At 63.9% G+C, this 20,986-nt stretch overlaps 2 protein-coding genes across 2 annotated transcripts in view; both read left to right on the top strand.

Annotated features, from left to right (window-relative positions):
* Positions 1–1,432: 1,432 nt before the first annotated feature.
* Positions 1,433–6,996, top strand: MECP2 (methyl-CpG binding protein 2; the record flags this gene model as incomplete). Its single annotated transcript, XM_083881312.1, has 4 exons — positions 1,433–1,482; positions 5,444–5,752; positions 5,856–6,618; positions 6,847–6,996. Exons 1-4 carry the CDS (start codon positions 1,445–1,447, stop codon positions 6,994–6,996), a joined length of 1,260 nt encoding a protein of 419 aa, XP_083737438.1. The 5' UTR covers positions 1,433–1,444.
* A 4,200-nt stretch (positions 6,997–11,196) lies between these two features.
* HCFC1 (host cell factor C1) overlaps positions 11,197–20,986 on the top strand; it is a 29,486-nt gene continuing 19,696 nt past the window's right edge. Inside the window, 7 exon segments of the mRNA XM_083881419.1 lie at positions 11,197–11,405; positions 14,266–14,492; positions 15,793–15,941; positions 17,024–17,184; positions 18,169–18,377; positions 20,185–20,269; positions 20,537–20,643. Of these exon segments, the coding sequence (XP_083737545.1) occupies positions 14,285–14,492; positions 15,793–15,941; positions 17,024–17,184; positions 18,169–18,377; positions 20,185–20,269; positions 20,537–20,643 (919 nt within the window). The 5' untranslated portion in view covers positions 11,197–11,405; positions 14,266–14,284.

Raw genomic sequence — 20,986 nt, 5'->3', positions numbered from 1 at the left:
CTTGTCCCCTCCTGGGGGGGACTACATGTCCCAGGGTCCCCCTGGGGACCCCCCCAGGTGTCCCCCTAATCCCCCCGAAATGGGGGGGGGGTCACGGATGGCCGGGATTAGGGACAATCCCCCCGGAGATGGCCCCGATCCCTTGGGGGGGGCTCGGGGGGGGGCTCGGGAGGGGCGGGACCCCCCGAAAAGGAGTGGAAAAAGGGGTGGGGGGGACATACGGGGGGGGGATTTGGGGGTGCGCCTTGGGGGGGGTCCTGGGGGGGCTTTGGGGTTGTCCCATATTGGGGAGGGGTCGGGGGGGTTTGGGGCTGTCCCGGGGGGGTCGGAAGGGGCCGGAGGGGGAGGGGGAGGGGGGATTAAAGCTCCATCCCCGCTCATCCCCCACCCGGGCCGGGGGGGGCACCCCGCCCCTCCCCCCCTCCGGAACAGCCCCCCCCACAGGGACGTGCTGGGCGGACTGGGGGACACCCTGAGCAAACTGGGGGTCACTGGCCGGACTGGGGGGCACTGGGGGCCATCATCCCCATACTGGTCCTTTACTGGTCCCCAGTGTCCCCATACTGGTCTCCACTGTCCCATACTGGTCCCCACTGTCCCTATACTGGTCCCTGTTGTCCCCATACTGGTCCCTGCTGTCCCATACTGGTCCCCACTGTCCCTATACTGGTCCCCGCTGTCCCTATACTGGTCCCTGTTGTCCCCATACTGGTCCCCACTGTCCCTATACTGGTCCCCGCTGTCCCTATACTGGTCCCTGCTGTCCCATACTGGTCCCCGCTGTCCCATACTGGTCCCCAGTATCCCTATACTGGTCCCTGTTGTCCCCATACTGGTCTCCACTATCCCATACTGGTCCCCGCTGTCCCTATACTGGTCCCCGCTGTCCCATACTGGTCCCCGCTGTCCCAGTCCCATACTGGTCTCCGCTTTCCCGGTATTGGGGCAGCGGGACCCGGGGCGGGCGGGGCGTGGTCAGGGCGTGGCCGGGGCGTGGCCTCGCGGACCGTTACGGCCGTTGGATTTCAAACCTTTCGCAGCGCGGGGGGGCCCAGGCCACGCCCCGTCCACCGGCGCTTGACCGACATCCGCAACAGCCAATCAGCGCCCGGCGTCCCGGCGCGGGGCCCAATAAACGGCCGCGCGCGCTCCGCCGGCCCCGCCCCCGGTAACTGACAGCGCTTCCCGCCAATTCCAACGGCCCGGCGCGAGCGCCCCGGCCCCGCCCCCGGAGGGCGGCCCCGCCGCCCAATCGCCGCGTTCCGACGTCTTGAGCGACGCGACGCTCGACCAACGAGCGCCGGGCGGAGGGGCGGGGCCAGCGCCGCTCCGGGTTCCCGTCGCCGCTCGGTCCGGGCCGCCCCCCCCCTCCCGCCCCCCCCCCTCGGCCCCCCCCCTCAGCTCTCCCCCCCCCCCCCCCCGCGGGTTCTTCGCTGCGAAGAAAATGGCGGCGGCGGCGCCGAGCGGCGACGAGGGGCGGCTGTGAGTGAGGAGGGGGCGGCGGGCCCGGGGGGGGCCGCGGCGGGTGTTGGGGAAAGGCTGCGGGGACGCTGTGGCGGGGGGGGGGGGGGCGTCGCCCCGCGCGCGCGCGCGCGCGCTCGAGACCCCCCCCCCCCTCCTTCTTCTCCTCTCCCTCACGCCCCCCCCCCCTCTCCCCCCCCCCTCCTTTCCTTCCCCTCACGGGCCGGGCGGGAACCGGGAATGGCGGGCGGGGGGGTGTGTGAGGGCTGGGGGGGGCTGCGAGCGCCGCGAGTGCGTCACCAGCGGCCGCGGCCCCCCCGGCGGGCGGGAGCGGCTCCCCCGGCCCGGGGACCCCTCGGTGGGACCCCCCGAACCTTCCGCGGGGCCCCCCCCGAGCTTTCCCGGGGCTGCGGGGACCCCCCGTTCCCTTTTCTCCCCCCGGCACAGCCCCTCAAATGCGGCCCCCCCTCCTCCCTCACACACACACACACCCCGCCCCGAAATTTGGGGACCCCCCTCACAGCCCGTGTTCCCGTTCTCTGTGGCCCCGCTGGGTTGGGAGATGGGGGGACCCCCCTGAAGGTTGGAGGGAGCCGGGATGAGGAGACCCCCGCCCCACAGGAGGGGACACACCCCCCGGCCCGTCCCGCGCGTTCAGAACGCGGGATTCACCCCAAAAACCGCCCCAAACCCCTCCCGAGTCACCCCAAAACCCTCCCCCGAGGCGCCCCGAAAACCCCCCGAGTCACCCCGGATTTCCAGAGTTACCCCAAACCCCCCCGAGTCACCCCAGAACTCCCCGAGTTATCCCGAGTCGCCCCAAAAACACCCCGAAGTCACCCAAAAACCACCCCGAAGTCACCCTAAAACCATCCCGAAGTCACCCCAAAATCCCCTCGAAGTCACCCCAAAACACCCTGAGTCGCCCCAAAATGTTTCGCTCATGCTGCGCCCCCAAAACTCCCAAATTTGCCCCAAAAGTGCCGCGCTCACGTGGTGCCCCAAAATACCCCCCTCGGGTTACCCCAAAAATACCCCGAATTTCCCCAAAATGCTACACCCCAAAAATACCCCGAATTTCCCCAAAATGCTACACCCCAAAAATACCCCGAATTATTGCGTGAAATATCCCAAAATGCTGCGCCCCGAAATACCCAAAATTGCCCCAAAACTGCTGCTCACGCCCCGTCCCGAATTTCCCTGATTTACCCAAAAATCCCCTGAATATCCCCAAAATTTTGTGCTCGTGCGCCACCCTGAAATTGCCCCAAAATGCTGCTCGTGCTGCGTGCCCCAAACTCTTGATTTACCCCAAAATCCCCCAAATTTCCCCGAATTGCTGCGCTCACGTGGTGCCCCCAAATATCCAAAATTGCCTCAAACCGCAGCTCACGCGGCGTCCCCCAAACCCGTAAAATTTACCCTGAAATCCCCAAAATTTCCCTGAATTTCTGCACTCGTGCAGCGTCCCCAAACTCCCCGAGTTACCCCAAAATACCCTGAATTCCCCCAAAATGCAGCAGCCGTGCTGAGCCCCAAAATATCCAAAATTACCTTAAACGTTCCCCTCATGCTGCTCCCAAAAACGCCTCAAATTCCCCCAAAAACCTTTGGGTCCTCCAAATCCTGCCTGGAATCATCCTAAAACCGCCCTCACTTCCCAAAATCCCACAAATCACCCCCAAATTACTCTGAAATTTCCCAAATTCCGCTAGAATCGCCCAGATTTCCCCGGAGCGCCCCAAAATTCGGCTTCTCACGCCCACCCTTTGCTGTGCCCACCCCGAGACCCCCTGAGACCCCCCAGGGCCACTTGGGATCTTCAAGCCTGAGGTCACCAGGGCCACCCCAGGGCCACCAAGAGACCCGCAGACCCCCTGAGACTCCCCTAGTGCAACCAAGAGACCCCCAGGGTCACCTTGGACCCTTAACCCCGAGGCCACCCCAGACCCCCTGAGACCCCCCAGGGCCACCAAGAGACCCCCAGGGCCACCCCAGACCCCCCCAGGGCACTGAGGCCACCGAGGGGAGGTCCCTGGGGGTCACCTGCTGTCCCCAAAATCCCTCCCCTCATCCCGATATTCCCGAATTTTTTGATGCCGTTTTTGCCGACTTTCAAATGGGGCTGGGGGAGGGTCCTGGTTGTGCTTCCCCCCACTCAGTGGGGAGGGGTCACCAGGAATAAACCACGGGAATAGGGACAGGCTGGTGGTACCGTGGGGACCCCCAGAGCCGGGTGACACCCCCGGGGGGGGTCCTGGGGGGCTGAATCCCCCTCCTCACCCCGTGATTGACCCCATAGCGGGGGTCCCACCCCTCCCCCAGCCTCACCTGTCTGTGTTTGCTCGCCAGGACGGGACCCCCGGGCCGGTGACAGCGGTGACACCGAGGGTGGGGGTCCCACGAGGCTTCCTGGGAGCCCCAAATCCCCCCAGCCCGGGGGTCCCATCCCCGGTGACACTGACACGGGGGTGCGGTGACAGCCCCGGTGTCACCACGTGCTGACCACGACCCCCGGGGACCACCAGGGCTGGTTTTAGTGTCGGTCACTCCGCGGGGTGGACACGGGGCTGCCGGACACTCGAGTGGCCGAGCCAGGACGGGGCTTTGGGGTGTCCGGCCATGGCTGTGGCCGCGTCCACTCTGACCCCTCTGTCCCCTCTGTCCCCCCCACGCCGTGAAGTGACCAACACTGGGATGTTACTCCGGCCACGGCCGTAATTCCCGCCGGTCCGGGCTGCCCCTCCCTCCTCCTCCTCCTCCTCTTCCTCCTTGTCCTGTCCAGTGGTCAGTCCTGGCTCCGGCCAGGCCCACCCGTGCTTTGCCCACCGTGCCGGTGTCTGGGGCTGTGTCTGTCTGTCCGGTGGTGTCCGTTTGTCTGGGACTGACCGCTGCTGTGTCCAGAGAGTTGCAGGGCCTTGTCTGTCTGTGTGTCCAGCGCTGACCAGTGCCCTGTCCATCGGTGTCCGTGTGTGCAGCGCTGACCAGTGCTGTGTCCAGGGAGCCACGGGGCTGTGTCCGTGCGTCCCTTGGTGTCCGTGTGTCCAGTGCCAGCCCATTCTATGCCTGGGGATCCGTGAGGCTGTGTCTGTGTGTCCATTGTGTCCGTGCATCCAGCACTGACCGGTGCTGTGTCCAGCCACCCCCAGGGCTGTGTCTGTGTGTCCATGTGTCCACGTGTCCATCATGTCCGTGTGTCCAGCACTGACCAGTGCTGTGTCCGGACAGTTGCAGGGCCTGGTCCGTGTGTCCCGCCAGTCTGTCCGTGTGTCTATTGTGTCCACATGTCCAGTACTGACCAGTACCATGTCCAGAAAGTCGCAGGGCCCTGTCCATCAGTGTCCGTGTGTCCAGCACTGACCGGGGACCTGCAGCGCCCTGTCCCTGTGTCCATATGTCCAGCACTGACCAATACTGTCTGGGCCTCCTGTCCGTGTGTCCAGCACTGACCAATGCTGTGTCCAGGACTCTTGTCCGTGTGTCCAGCACTGACCAATGCTGTGTCCAGGACTCTTGTCCGTGTGTCCAGCACTGACCAATGCTGTGTCCAGGACTCTTGTCCGTGTGTCCAGCACTGACCAATGCTGTGTCCAGGACTCTTGTCCGTGTGTCCAGCACTGACCAATGCTGTGTCCAGGCCTCCTGTCCGTGTGTCCAGCACTGACCAATGCTGTGTCCAGTCATCCACAGGGCCCTGTCCGTGTGTCCAGCACTGACCAGCACTGTGTCCAGTCATCCACAGGGCCCTGTCCGTGTGTCCAGCACTGACCAGCGCTGTGTCCAGTCCTCCACGGGGCCCTGTCCGTGTGTCCAGCACTGACCACTGCTGTGTCCAGTCCTCCACGGGGCCCTGTCCGTGTGTCCGGCACTGACCCATTCTGTGTCCAGCGACCCTTGGGGCCGCATCCCCGTGTCCCTGCGTCCGTGCATCCAACACTGACCCTCTCCCCCACCCCCCACTGACCGCTGTGTGTCCCCACAGGGAGGAGAAGTCCGAGGAGAACCTGCAGCGGCCGCCCAAGGCCAAGAAGCCCAAGAAGGAGCGCAAGGAGCCGGAGCCGGCGCAGCCCGCGGCAGAACCCGCCGAGGCCGGCAAGGCCGAGAGCTCGGAGGGGGCCGGGGCGGCCCCGGCGGCCCCGGAGGCGTCGGCGTCGCCGAAGCAGCGCCGCTCCATCATCCGCGACCGCGGGCCCATGTACGACGACCCCACGCTGCCCGAGGGCTGGACACGCAAGCTGAAGCAGCGCAAGTCCGGCCGCTCGGCCGGCAAGTACGACGTCTACCTGATCAAGTGAGGCTCGGCGGGAGTTGGGGGGTGTGGGGAGGTGTGGTCACTGCCACTGACCGCTCGCTGCTGACCGCTCAGCGCTGACCGTTCCCCTCTCTGTCTGCAGCCCGCAGGGAAAAGCCTTCCGCTCCAAGGTGGAGCTGATCGCCTACTTCGAGAAGGTGGGGGACACCTCTCTGGACCCCAACGACTTCGACTTCACGGTGACGGGCCGGGGCAGCCCCTCGCGCCGCGAGCAGCGCCCGCCCAAGAAACCCAAATCGCCCAAAGGCCCCGGCACCGGCCGCGGCCGGGGCCGCCCCAAGGGCAGCGGCGGAGGCAGCGGCAGCGCCCGGCCCAAGGCGGCCGCCGCCGTGTCCGAGGGGGGCTCCGCGGCCAAACGGGCGCTGGAGAAGCCCCCCGGGAAGCTGCTGGTCAAGATGCCGTTTGCTCCGGGCCAGCCCGGCCCCGCAGCCCCTCCGGCCCCGCGGCGGCCGGGCAGGAAGCGCCGGGCCGAGCCGGACAGTCCGGCCGTGCCCAAGAAACGCGGGCGCAAACCAGCGGGGGCGGCGGGGCCGGGGGGGCCGGGCGGCCCCGACAAGAAGGCGGCGACTCCCCCGGCCGTGCAGGAGACCGTGCTGCCCATCAAGAAGAGGAAGACGAGGGAGACGGTGGTGGTGGAGCCGGTGACCGTGTCTGCGGTCGCCGCCGCGACAACGACGACGCCGCGGCCGCCGCCGACTCCTCCGGGCCCCCGCGGCCCCCGCAGCGCCCGCAGCCCCGGGCGGCGCAGCAAGGAGGGCAGCCCCAAAGGTCGGGGGGCTCCTCCCGCGCCCCCCCCGCCTCCGCCGCCGCCGCCGGAGCCCCCCCAGAGCGGCCCCAAGGACAGCGCCAGCCCCCCCCCCCCTCCGCCGCCCCCGCCGCCGCCGCCGCCGCCCCCCCAGGACTTGAGCGGGTGCTCGGAGCAGAGGGGGGGTCCCGCGGCCCCCGACGGCTGCGCCAAGGAGCCCCCTAAGACTCAGCCCCCGCCAGCGCCGCTGCTGCCGCCGTCGCCGCCCTACAAACACCGAGGGGAGCCCGAGCACAAAGACTCTGCCTCCTCTTCCTCCACCTCCTCCTCTTCCTCCTCCTCCTCTTCTTCATCGTCCTCGTCGTCCTCGTCGGCGCCGCCGCCGCCCCCGCCCCCCCCCAGCGTGGCCGTGCCGCGGCCCCCGGCCCGCGAGGAGCCGGTGGACACGCGGACGCCTGTGCCCGAGCGGGTCAGCTGACTGTGAGCGCCTGCCCGCGGGGGAACGCACGCACGCACGGACGGACGGACGGACGGACACACGGACGGGCCCCCCCTCCCCGCCCTTACCTCCCCCCTTCACGAGGCAGCGGGGACCCCCCTCCCTCCCCAAAAAGCCCCCCCATCCACCCAAGGGTTTCCCAGCCCCCTCTCCACCTCCTCCTCCTCCTCCTCTCCCCCCGCCCCAAATTTTTATTACCGACAAGCACAGCGAGGGACCCCTGGCCCCCCCTACTTTGCACTTTTTGAGGAGGGGGGGGTCTCCAGGGGCCCTCCCCGAGGTTGGGCGGGGTTGGGGGGGTTGTTTTGGGGAGCGGGGCCGTGTCTTCCCCCCTCCCCCGGCGCCGCTTTTCTCGTTCTTCCAGTTCCGTTCGCGTTTTCCGCCCGTGGGAACCATTTGCACTATGGGGGAGGGGAGGGGGCGGGGCCGGGATCCGGCCGGCGGCCAATGGGGAGTGGAGCTGCTGAGCAGGGGGGCGGGGCCGAGGCTGCGGCCAATTGGGGGCAGGGATCCAGCGTGGAGCCAATCAGGAGAAGGGGGTGTGTTGTTACGGGGCGGGGTCTGGTGTGGAGCCAATCAGGAACAGCGGTGGGTTCAGCCGGGATCCAGGGCTGAGCCAATCAGGAGCAGTGCTGGGCAGGGGTGGGATCTGGTGTGAGGCCAATCAGGAGCGAGTGAGGAGGAGGGGTGTGCTGTTGAGCCAATCAGGAGAGACTTTATTGGGGGTCGGATTTCGAGCCAATCAGCAGCTACCGATCTGTGCGAGATCCGGTGTCTGGAGCCAATCAGGAGGGGCAGCATCAAAAGGGGGCGGGGCCTGGCCTTTGGCCAATGGGGGCGTCTCTGTGGGAGCAGGATCTGCTGTGTAGCCAATCAGGAGGTGCGGGATCAGGCCTGGAGCCAGTCAGGAACAACCTTGGGTTCAGCTGGGATCCAGTGTTCGACCAATCAGGACCTGTGATCTGGAGGGGAGCAGAGGGGGGGGAGGATCCCGGATCCCCCTGAGGGAGACGTGATCGAGGCAGGAGCCAATCAGGGACCACGTGGGGTCGGTGCCGTCCAATCAGGGCTGAGATCCCACGGGGGCGGGGCCGGATCCGGCCCGGGGAGTGACTCTGGGTGGGGGCGGGGCCCGGCCAGGATCCAATCAGGAGTGGTTTGGATTGGAGGGGCGGGTCCGGCCCCCGCCCAATGAGGTTGCTTCATTCTGGGGGGAATCTGGTCACGGCCAATGGGGAGAGGCCGCAGGCATGGTGGGAGCCAATCAGGAGCGAGGGTGGGATCCAGTCCAGAGCCAGTCAGAATCGAGCATGGGTGGAGCTGGGATCCAGGCTGGAGCCAATCAGAAATGAGGGCGGGATCTGATGGGGGAACCAATCAGGAGCGAGCTGGGCTGGGATCTGGTCCTGAGCCAATCAGGAGCGAGCTGGGCTGGGATCCGCTCCTGAGCCAATCAGGAGCGAGCACGGGGCGATCCATTTGACTCTGGGGGCGGGGGGGTGGTCCCGCCCCTCCCCCAGTCCCATCCCGGGGTGGGGGAGGGGTCCCCGTCCTGCACTTTACCCACTCTGGGGGGGGAGGGGTGGGGGTCACCCCCTCCTTGTGCCCCCCCCCCGTTCTTCCATCGCCCCCCCCCGGGGGTCCCCAACCCCCCCCCGGCTCCTCACGGCAATAACGAGGGGGGAGGGGCAGCCAGAGAGAGCAAACCCCAAAAAAAGGGGGAGAGGGGCCCCTGTGGGGGAGGGGTTCCCTGGAGGAGGGGGGGGGAGGGGCGCAGCCACAACCGCGGGGGGGAAAAATTTTTTGGGGGGCCCCCCCCCTAACTCCCCACCACCTATTTATTCTCTCAAGACGTTTTTTGCCTTATAAAGTTCCGGAAAAGCCCCTTCGGTGTCGGTTGTTTTTGGGGAGGGGGTGGCCTGGGGGGGAGGGGGAAGGGGGTGGGGGTCCCACGGCGCCGCCCCCCCCCAACCAAACATCACCCCCCTCCCCAAAATCCCCTCCTGCCCCCCCCACCCCCGGGTCTGTGTCTGTGCTGCTGCTGCTGCTGCTGCGCGTGATCCAGCGATTATAAATCTGTGTAACCCTCTGCCGCCTCCGCCGCTTCTTTGGCTCCGCGCACCGATCCCCCCCAAAAAAAAACCAACCCAAAAAATCCCCCCCAAAAAACCCCCCAGGCTGGGGTCACTCCGAGGGGGTCCCGGATCCCGCACTTCCACCCAATCCATCCTTGAGTTTGGGGATCTCAGGGGGTTTTTGGACCTTCCCCTCAGTGCGGTGCCCCCAGAGTGGGTTTTGGGTTCAGCCAGGTGGGGTTTGGATATTCCCAGGTGGGTTTTGGATCATCCCAGGTGGATTTGGGGTCCCCGGGTGGATTTTGGGTCTGTCCAGTTGGGTTTTGGATCATCCCAGGTGGATTTTGGGTCTATCCAGGTGAGTTTAGGACCCTCCCGGGTGGATTTGGGGTCACCAGGTGCTGATTTTGAGGTCCCCGGGTGGATTTTGGGTCCATCCAGGTCGATTTTAGATCTTCCAGGTAGGTTTGGGTCTGCCCAGCTGAATTTGGGGTGGATTTTGGGGTCCCCAGGTGGACTTTGAGGTTCCCAAGCACTTTTTGGCCTTGCAGGTGTTGATTTTGGGCTCTCCCCAAGAAGGTTTGTGTCTCCCCAGGTGTATTTGGAACCCCCCCAGATGAGATTTCGGGTTCCTGGGTGCTGATTTCAGGGATCCTGGGTGGATTTTGACCCCTCCATTTGCTGATTTTGGATCCCCCAGGTGGGTTTGGATCCATCCAGGTGTATTTGGGACCCCCCCGTGGGTTTTGGGGTTGCCAGGGGATGATTTTTGTGTCCCCACAGGGGTTTTTGGGTCCCCAGGGGGAGTTTGGGGCCCTCAGGGCGGATCCAGGACCTCCCCACCAGCTCCCCTGGATGACGTCACTAGGTTCCCTCAGGTGACGTCACAGCCTCCCAGGTGTCTCCCCCACGCTCAGGAGTGTCCCGGCAGCTATGACGTCACACTCGCGACGCCTTTCGCGCTTACGACGTCATCACTCCGATGACGTCATCGCGAGCTCGGAGGCGGGTATTTATTTAAGCCCCGCCCCTTTTCCCTCCTCCGGGGGCGGTTCCGCCACATTCAAGATGGCGCCGTTGCCGCGGTAACCGCGGGGGGGCGGAGCTTTTGCCACACGAAAAATGGCGGGGTCGGAGCGGGGCGGGGCCGGGGGCGGGGCCTCCTGAGGGGCGGCGGCGGGACTGGGATGGACTGGGAGAGGATTGGGAGGGACTGGGAGCTCCAACGTTCCCGCCAAAAAGGCTCTGAGGCCCCACGAGGTTGTCGGAGGCGCCCCCAGACTCATTTCCGGAGTCTTTTCTCACATCTCCCCTCCCAAACCGCTGGATCCTCTTCCCGGCCCCCTCTGGGGAGGTCCTTGTCACACCTGAGAGTTGTCACACCTGGGGGCTGATTGTCACACCTTAGCCAGCGGAGGGGGCACCCCAAAACTCCCTAAATCTTCCCCAAAACCTCCCCAAACCCTGGGACCTTCATTCTGAGCCCCTTGTTGAGGACCCCCCTCCCTCTTCTACCCACTCCCCTGGAGCGTTTTGGGGTTCCGGAAAGGCAAAATTGGGGCGAAAAGCGCCAAAATCGGGTGTTTGAACAAAAATCCGTTACAGGAAAGCCGGGAAAACCGCATGCGCAAGGGGAGGTGGAGTCGCGCATGCGCCACAGCCATTCGCGCGGTCGCGCACGCGCAGTGAGCGCCGCAACCGTTAAGCGCCACCATCCGGGGCCTGGCGGGCGCCATCTTTGTGGCGGGTGGAGGAGACGCGTCCAAAATGGCGGCTCCCAAGCGCCAGTAGCCGGCGCGGTGAGCGGGCCTTTCTCGGCTTTCAGCGCGGCGGCGGCGGCTCGGAGACAGCGGCGGCAGCGGCGGAAAGCGGCGCCCGGGGTCGGCGGGCGGCGGGTGGCTGCAGGTGCGGAGCAGCGGCGGAGCGGCGCGGAGAGCGGCGCATCCGGGTCCCGCGGCCGCCGCCATCTTGGGCCGCCGCGGAGCTGCGGGCTCCCGCCTGCGCCATCTTGGGGCGCCGCATCGGACCCGTCCCGGAGGGGGGACGAGAGGAGGGGGCGGTTGGGCCTGAGCGAAAAGCGCGAGGAGCGCCCAAAGCTCCGCTCCCGTCCCAGGCAGGCGCCGCCATCTTGTGCGTGAGGCGAGGAGGAGGAAGAGGAGGAGGAGGAGGAGGAAGATCCGGGCACCGGGCGGCGCCATCTTGGACCCCCCCTTCCCACAGTAGCGCGCCGCCATCTTGTGACCCCTCCCCCGCGCACCCGGGCACCGGCCGCTCCGCCGCCTTGGAGCCGCTGCGGTAGCGGAGCCGCACCCGGTAAGGGCGGAATGAAGCGGGGAGCTACGGGAGGGAGGATACGGAGCGCGGGGGCCCTGCTGGGGCCGACACCGAGCATCGGTTCCGCCGGATGGGCGGCGCCATCTTGGGAGGGGACCTGCGGGGTGTCATGGCAGCGCCGTGCGCCGACATCCGGGTCCTTCCCGCCCACCGCCCCCGGGGCTTCATCCTGGGCGGGGCCGCCGCATCCGGGCCCCGCGCGCCGCCATCTTGAGAGTCCGGGGGGGGGCGGGGGGCGATGGCGGCGCCGGGACTCCCCGGCTCGTTTGAGGAGCTCGAAACCGCGGGGCCGTGAGGCCTCAAAGCGGCTCCGGTGTCCCGTTAAACCCGGGGAGCGGTGGGGAGAGCGGGGGCGTCCTTGGGCAGTAGAAGAGGAGGAGGAGGAGGGGGCGCGCTTTGCGGAGCGGGCGGTACCCAAGGAGAGGCGGGGCGCCCAAGATGGCGGCGCCCATGGGGGGCTGAGCGCTCCGTACAGAGCTGCGCCTCCGGGAAACGGGCCGCGCCGCCGGCAGCCGAGCCGCGGGGGATTCGGTGTGTGCGGGGGGACGAGGTCAGGAATGTTGGGGAGCGATTACGGGGCCGCGGGAAGGCTGGGAAGGGGCGGCGCCGGGAGATGGCGGCTCTCGGGGGGGGGCGACAAGTGGGGAAAACCGCGTAAAAGGCGGGCTGGGGGGGCGGCTCCTTTAAGAGGCGGTTGGGGTGGGCGTGGCCACGCCCTTCCGTGACCACGCCCCCTCCGTTGGCGCCATGGCCGCGCCCCTTCAGGCGGCTCCGTACAGTCTCCCCCGCGCCCCTCCGCCGCATCCCTCGGCCCCACCGCTACCGGGACAAGCCCGGGGGCCACTGAGATGACGATAAAACTCTTACCGGTTCCCCCCTCAAAAAGCCGCCGCTCCCTCCCGTCCCTCCCTCCCCACAATGTCGCCCCCCGTCCCCGGGCCAAGATGGCGCCGCCCGGGTCCGGAGGGGGCGTGTCCCGCTCTGGCCCCGCCCACTCCCGTCGTTTCCCGCCCACCCGCCGCGGCCGCCGGACACAGGCGCAAGATGGCGGCTCCCAGGGCGGCGTGAGGGGCCGCCGCCGCCGCGCTCCGCCCGCAGCTTCAGCCCCGCGCCGGGAGCCGCCGCAGCCGCGCCACCCCCGGAGGCGCCGCCGGGAATCGGGGAGCGGCCGCGGGCCGGGAGGGGGAGGCGGCCGCGGGGCCGCGGTGAGCGGGGGGGGCGGCGGTGGGGGGGAGGAGGCGGCCGCCATTTTCCGCCCGGGCAGAGACAAGATGGCGGCGCGCAGGGGCCTGAGGGGGGGGAGGGGGTGGGAGGGGAGGGGCAGGGCCGGGGGGGGGGGGGGGAATGGGCAGTTTGGGGGGGGGGGAACGGCCTGAGGGGGGATTTGGGGTGGGGGGAGATAAACTTGATTTGGGGGGGCAATAATTGAGGGGAGGGACACGGCCTGAGGGGGGGGGGAGATGGGCCTGAGAGGGGGAATTTGGGGAGGGGGTTTGGGTACAATTTGTGAGGAGGGGTTTGACACCTCGGGGTGGGGGAGGGCAAGGCCTGAGGGGGAATTTGGGGTGGGGGGGGAGATAAAGTAAATATTGGAGGAGGGAGATAAAGCAAATGCTGGATTGAGGGGGGGGGAATTGGGCAGTAATTGGGGGGGGGTCGCGATGTGAGGGGGGTGTTAATTAAGAGGCGACATAATGGAGAAAGTAATTAACGGGGAGGAATAAATGCCCCCCTCCTCCCCCTGGAATTGACTCCTCCCCAATTGTCACACCCCCCGCCGTGGGGGGGGTAATTAACTCTTTCGGGGTAATTATGCTGTGGGGGTGTAATTAAATAATTAAACATTCTGGGTGGGATTTTTTTGAGGGGAGGGAGTGGTTGGGGGTGACCCTGGAGATTGGGGACCCCCTTGTTGGGGCAGAAGGGGATTGACCCCCCAGATTTGGGGGCTCCCCCCTAAGAGGAGCAATGGGTGGGGGTGGGGGATCACCATATCCAAACCCCTCCCCCCGTTTTCCCTCTGGGAGGGGTGTCAGCGTCAATTTGGGGGGGGGTTGAGGGTTTCCCCCTCCTCAGGGCAGGCAGTGGAGGGTCATTTTTGGGGGATTTTTGGGGCTTCCCTCATGTCTCCCCCCCCATGTCCCCTTAGGACAGGCAGTGGGGGGGGGGGGTGTCAGATCATTTTGGGGGGATTTTTTGGGGTTTCCCCCATGTCTGACCCCCCCAGGACAGGCAGTGGGTGGGGGGGGCTCATGTAATTTTGGATACTTTTTGGGTTTCCTCTGTGTCTGACCCCCCAGGACAGGCACTATGGGTGGTGTCAGGTCATTTTTGGTACTTTGGGGGATTTTTGGGGTGTTCCCCCCCCTCCAGGACAGGCAGCAGGGGGGGGGCTCAGATAATTTTGGACACTTTTTGGGGTTTCCTCTGTGTCTGACCCCCCATATCCCCCTAGGACAAGGCAGTGTGGAGGGTATCGAGTAATTTTGGGTACTTTTTGGGATTTTTGGGGTTTCCCCTGTCTCTGACCCCCCCCCTATCCCCCCAGGACAGGCAGCGGGGGGGGGGGGGGGGGGGGGTGTCAGATAATTTTGGACACTATTTGGGGTTTCCCCTGTCTCTGACCCCCCCGTGTCCCCCCAGGACAGGCAGCGGGGGGGGTGTCAGACCAGTTTGGGTACTTTTTGGGATTTTTGGGGTACCCCCCATGTCTGATCCCCCATATCCCCCCCAGGACAGGCAGCGGGGGACGCATGGCAGGCCTGGGCGGGGGGTCAATGTTCAGTATTGGGGGATTTTTGGGGTTTCCTCCATCTCTGAACCCCCCTATCCCCCCCAGGACAGGCAGCGGGGGACGCATGGCAGGCCTGGGCGGGGGGGGGTCCCCGCCGCGGGCCCCCCCGGGCCCCCCCGCGCTGCAGCCGCGCTGGAAGCGGGTGGTGGGCTGGGCTGGGCCCGTGCCCCGGCCCCGGCACGGACACCGGGCCGTGGCCATCAAAGAGCTCATCGTGGTCTTCGGGGGGGGCAACGAGGGCATCGTGGACGAGCTGCACGTCTACAACACAGGTGGGGCACCTGGAGGGCACCTGGGGGGTCCTCACAGGGGTGGGATTGGGGAGGAGCTGCAGGTGTACAGCACAGGTGGGGCTGGGGGGCACCTGTGGGGGGCATGGAGGGGTCCCCACAGGGGTGGTATTAGGGACAAAAGATATTTGTGGCATGGGGGGGGGGTCCCCAGGGGGATGGGATTGGGGACAAATGGCACATTTGTGTCATTGGGGGGCACAGGTGGGGCTCAAGGGGCAACCGGGGGCTCCTGTGAAGGTACAGGGGGTCCCCACGGGGATGGGACTGGGGACAAGTGGCACATTTGTGTCATTGAGGGGCACAGGTGGGGTTCAAGGGGCACAGGAGGGTCTTGTGGGGGGTACAGGGGATCTCTATAGGGGTGGGATTGGGGAGGAGCTGCAGGTGTACAGCACAGGTGGGGCTGGGGGGGGTCCCCACAGGGGTGGGATCAGGGACAAGTGGCACATTTGTGTCATTGGGGGGGCACGGGGGGGTTCTCACAGGGGATGGGATTGGGGACAAGTAGCACATTTGTATCATGGGGGGCATGGGAGGGGTCCTGGGGGGGGTCATTCAGGGGGATCAGGGGGTGTGGGGTGTCCCCACAGGGGTGGGATTAGGGACAAGTGGCACATTTGTGTCATGGGAGGGGTCCTGGGGGGGTCATTCAGGGGGGTCAGGGGTGTCCCCACACAGGTGGCATTAGGGACAGATGGGGTGTGCCTGCAGCACTGGGGGGTTCTAAGGGGGCTGGGGGGCCATTGGAGGGTTCATCTCAGGGGTTTGGGGGGTCACCTCTGGTGTTCCCCCCATGTCATTGTCCCCTCTGTGTCCCCAGCAGCCACCAACCAGGGGTTCATCCCAGGGGTTTGGGGGGTTATTCTGGGTGTGTCACTGTCCCCATTCTGTCCCCAACACCCACTGACTGGGGGTTCATCCTGGCGGTTTGGGGTGTTTATTCTGATTGTGTCACTGTCCCCAACAGCCACCACCCAGTGGCTCATCCCAGGGCTTTGGGGGGTTATTCTGGGTGTGTCACTGTCCCCTCTGTGTCCCCAACAGCCACCAACCAGTGGTTCATCCTGGGAGTTCAGGGGGTTATTCTGGGTGTGTCACTGTCCCCATTGTGTCCCCGACAGCCACCAACCAGGAGTTCATCCCAGGGGTTTGGGGGATCACCTCTGGTGTTCCCCCTGGTGGCACTGTCCCCTCTGTGTCCCAGGGGTTCCAGCCACCAACCAGGGGTTCATCCCAGGGCTTTGGGGGGTTATTCTGAGTGTGTCACTGTCCCCAACAGCCACCAACCAGTGGTTCATCCCGGCCGTGCGGGGGGACATCCCCCCGGGCTGCGCCGCCTACGGGTTCGTGTGTGACGGGACGCGGCTCTTGGTGTTCGGGGGGATGGTGGAGTACGGCAAGTACAGCAACGACCTCTACGAGCTGCAGGTATCCCCTGAGAGCCTGGGGAGCGCCTGGGGGCACCCTGAATACCCTGGGGAGTGCCTGGGGCCACCCACAAACACCTGGGGGCACCCTGAATACCCTGGGGAGTGCCTGGGGCCACCCACAAACACCTGGGGGCACCCTGAATACCCTGGGGAGTGCCTGGGGCCACCCACAAACACCTGGGGGCACCCTGAATACCCTGGGGAGTGCCTGGGGCCACCCACAAACACCCTGGGGGCCACCCACAAACACCTGGGGGGGCACCCTGAATACCCTGGGGAGTGCCTGGGGCCACCCACAAACACCTGGGGACACTCTGAGTATCCTGGGGAGCACCTGGGGGCACCCTGAACACCTGAGGATGCACCCTGAATATCCTGGAAGGCGCCCACAAACACCTGGGGGGCACCCTGAATAATCTAGGGGGCATCCTGAACACCCTGGGGACCCCCACAAACACCCTGGAAACCCCCACAAACACCTGGGGACACCCTGAACGCCTGGGGGCACCCACAAACACCTGGGGGGCATCCTGAACACCCTGGGGACCCCACAAACACCTGGGGGTGCCCTGAACGTCCTAGGAAACACCCACAAACACCTGGGGATCCCCCTGAACACCCTGAGGGCACCCTGGAAACCCCCAAACACCCTGGGAACCCCCCTGGGACCTGCCCCCAAACACCTGGGGACCACCTGAGAACTCCCTAAACACCCTGGGCTCCCCTGAGAACCCTCCCCAAACCATGAGTGACTCCCTGGGCCCCCCCCAGGACCCCCAAGCACCTTGGGACCCCCAAAAAACCTGGGGACCCCCACAAACATCCAGGGACCCTCCCACAGGAAGCCCCCCAAATGCCTTGGAACCCCCCTAAACACCTTGGGACCCACCCTGAGACCCCCCAGAAACTGTGGGTGACCCCCTGGGGCCCCTCCCAAATACCCTGTAACTCCCCCAAATACCTGGGGACTCTCCTGGGACCTCTCCAGGACCCCTAAACCCCCCCAGTTTTGGGGTCCCCCATCCCTCTGTGTGCCCCCCAATCGCAGACCCCTCCCCAAATCCCCCCTCCCCATTCCAGGCCTCCAGGTGGGAGTGGAAGCGGCTGAAGGCGAAGACCCCCAAAAACGGGCCCCCCCCTTGCCCCAGGCTGGGCCACAGCTTTTCCCTGGTGGGCAACAAGTGTTACCTGTTTGGGGGGCTGGCCAACGACAGCGAGGACCCCAAAAACAACATCCCCCGGTATGGAGCACCCCACACCCTGGGCAGCACCCCAAAACCTCAGGGGGCACCCCAAAAACCTCGGGGATCGGGGTGGCGGGGGGATTTGGGGAGACCCCAAACATTGGGGGCTGGTTTAGGGGGATACTTTGGGGGGAGTATGGGAGTGACCTTAGAACTTTGAGATTATTTTTAGGGGGGCACAGAGATTTCTGAGGGGGCACCCCTGGGAATTGGGGTGGAAGGGGGATTTGGGGACATTTCTCATTTTTGAGGGGGACAGAGGGGACGACCCCAAAACATTGGGATAATCTTTGTGGGGAGACACAGGTGACACTGGCGCCGTTCTGGGTGTGCTTTGGGGTATGTAAGGATCCTTTTAGGGGTGAACTATGTCCCCAAACACTCTTTTAGGGTTTTTTTTTTTTTTTTGGGGTCTTCTGACTTTCTAAACCCCCTCCCCAGATATCTGAGCCATCTGTAAACGTGGGCACAGGTAACACTGGTGCCATCCCAGCTGCGTTTTGTGGGATTTAAGGAGCCTTTTAGGGGTGTCCTGTGTCCCCAAACACCCTTTTATGGCAGTCTCATGTTCTCAGCCACCCTTTTATGGGACCCAAAAACCCTTTATGACCATTTCTGTGTCCCCAAACACCCTTTTTGGGGGGTCCTGATCTTCTGAACCCCCTCCCCTTATATCTGAATCATGCGTATAATGGGCAGAGATGACATTGGGACAATCCTGGCTGCATTTTATGGGATCCAAAAACCCTTTATCGGCATTGTTGCATCTCCAACCACCCTTTTAGGGTTTTTTGGGGGTCCTGATCTTCTGAACCCCCTCCCCAGATATCTGAACCATGTGTATAATGGCCAGAGATGAATTTGGAGAATTCTGGGTGCATTTTATGGGATTTAAGGATCCTTTTATGGCAGTCCTACGTCCCGAACCACCCTTTTAGGGTATTTTTTTGGGCTCTCCTGACCCCATTCCCCGTTTCTCAGGTACCTGAACGACCTGTACGTGCTGGAGCTGCGGCCGGGCTCGGGGGTGCTGGCCTGGGACATCCCCATCACCTACGGGGTGCTGCCCCCGCCCCGGGAATCCCACACGGCCGTGGTGTACACGGAGCGCGACGGGCGGCGCTCGCGCCTCGTCATCTACGGGGGCATGAGCGGCTGCAGGCTGGGGGACCTCTGGACCCTGGATATTGGTAATGGGGGGTTTTATGGGGTTTTTAGGGGATTTGGCGTCTGGGGGACTCGGGGGAATTGAGGGTAGTAAAGGACATGGTCATCTACGGGGACATGAGCGGCTGCAGGCTGGGGGATCTCTGGACCCTGGATATTGGTAATGGGGGGTTTTGGTTTTTTTTGGGGGGTTTTGTGGGGTTTTTAGGGGGGGTTTGTGGGGTTTTAGGGGGTTTGGGGTCAGGGGAATGGAGGGTAGTGAGGGGCATTGTCATCTACGGGGACATGAGCGGCTGCAGGCTGGGGGACCTCTGGACCCTGGATATTGGTAATGGGGGGTTTTGGGGTTTTTTGGGGATTTTGTGGGGTTTTATGGGGGTTTTAGGGAATTTGGGGTCTCAGGAGATCAGGGGGGGTCAGGGGAATGGGAGTTACTGGGGGACATGGTCATCTATGGGGACATGAGCGGCTGCAGGCTGGGGGACCTCTGGACCCTGGATATTGGTAATGGGGGGTTTGGGGGTTTTTTGGGGGGTTTTTGTGGGGTTTTATGGGGTTTGGGGTCAGGGGAATGAGGGGTAGTGAGGGACGTGGTCATCTACGGGGACATGAGCGGCTGCAGGCTGGGGGACCTCTGGACCCTGGATATTGGTAATGGGGAGTTTTGGGGTTTTTTGGGGCGTTTTAGGGATATTTGGGGTCTTGGGAGATCAGGGAGTTCCAGGGGAGTGGAGGGTAGTGAGGGACACTGAGGGACATTGGTGTCCATGGGGGCATGAGCGGCTGCAGGGTGGGGGATCTGTGGACCCTGGATATTGGTAATTGGGGATTTTTGGGGATTTTAGGGGAGAGTTTGGGGTTTTGGGGGGATTTGGGGGGGGGTTTAGGGAGTTTGGGGTCAGGGGAATGGAGGGTAGTGAGGGACATTGGCATTTATGGGGGCATGAGCTGTAGGCTGGGGGATCTCTGGACGCTGGATATTGGTAATGGGGGGTTTTATGGGGTTTTATGGAGTTTTTAGGGGATTTGGGGGGGGAGTTGTGGGGTTTTATGGGGTTTGGGGAATGGAGGGTAGTGAGGGTCATTGTCATCTATGGGGACATGAGCGGCTGCAGGCTGGGGGACCTCTGGACCCTGGATATTGGTAATGGGGGGTTTTATGGTTTTTTTAGGGGGGTTTTTAGGGTTTTTTGGGGGGTTTTAGGGGATTTGGCGTCTGGGGGACTCGGGGGAATTGAGGGTAGTGAGGGACATGGTGGCTGCAGGCTGGGGGACCTCTGGACCCTGGATATTGGTAATTGGGGATTTTTTGGGGATTTGGGCCATTTCTTCACCTTTTGGGGTTGTTCCCTCCCGTTTTGGGGCAGTTTTGTCACAATTTGGGTGCCTTTGAAGGCATTCACTCACATTTTGAGTGATTTTGGAGCCATTTCCTTGTGTTTTTGGGAAATTTCGAGGCTGTTCTCTCACATTTTGGGGCCATTTCCTCACGTGTTGTGTCATTTTGAAGCCATTCGCTCACATTTCTGGTGATTTTTGGTGTCATTTTCTCACTTATTTGGTGATTTTGAGGCATTTCTTCCCATTTTGGATGATTTTTTTCACGTTTTGGGTGAACTTGGGGTCCTTTTCTCACATTTTGGGGCCGTTTCCTCACCTTTTGAATTAGTTTCTTCACATTTTGGGTCATTTTGAGGCTGTTTCCTCACAATTGGGGCGATTTTGGGCCTTTTTCTCACATTTTGGGGTAATTTTGGGGCAGTTTTCTGACATTTTGGGGTGATTTTGGGGCCGTTTCCTCACGTTTTGGGTGTTTTTGGGCTCCCTCAGAGACGCTGACGTGGAACAAGCCCAGCCTGAGCGGGGTCGCTCCCCTTCCCCGCAGCCTCCACTCGGCCACCACCATCGGCAACAAGTGAGTCTGGGGGCGACCCCCCCAAAAAAAACCCCCCAAATCCCCCCCTTGGGGGTCTCCTTTATCCTGGGGGGGTCCCTTTGTGTCCCTGTCCCCACCCCAGGGAGAATTGGGGTCCCTAATTGGGGGCGTTTTGTTTTATTTTAATTTTTTAATTGATGTTTTATCTTGTGACTTTTTCCCAAAGAGGGAAATTTTAAGGGATGGGGGTCTCTGTGTGTCCCCCTGACCCACCTTGACCCCCCTGACCTTTGACCCCCCCCTCAGGATGTACGTTTTTGGGGGGTGGGTGCCCCTGGTGATGGATGACGTGAAGGTGGCGACGCACGAGAAGGAGTGGAAGTGCACCAACACCCTGGCCTGCCTCAACCTGGGTGAGGAGGGGGCTTGGGACCCCCAAACTGACCCCAAATCCATCTTAAAACCCACCCTAAAACACCTCAAATCTCAACATGGGCGAGGAGGGGGCTTGGGACCCCCAAATACACCCAAAAAAAAACCCCAAAACCCACCCTAAAACACCCCAAATCCCAACCTGGGCGAGGAGGGGGCTTGGGACCCCCAAATACACCCAAAAAAAAACCCCCAAAACCCACCCTAAAACATCCAGCTGGGTGAGGAGGGGGCTTGGGACCTCCAAATCCATCTTAAAACCCACCCTAAAACATCTCAAATTCCAGCCTGAGTGAGGAGGGGGCTTGGGACCCCCAGAACTGA

The sequence above is a fragment of the Zosterops lateralis genome (assembly GCF_965231275.1).
Source record: "Zosterops lateralis genome assembly, chromosome: 33".
NCBI classification, from domain to species: domain Eukaryota; kingdom Metazoa; phylum Chordata; class Aves; order Passeriformes; family Zosteropidae; genus Zosterops; species Zosterops lateralis.
The sequence above is the reverse complement of the archived record's forward strand: the minus strand, read 5'-3'. Positions and strand labels throughout refer to the sequence as shown.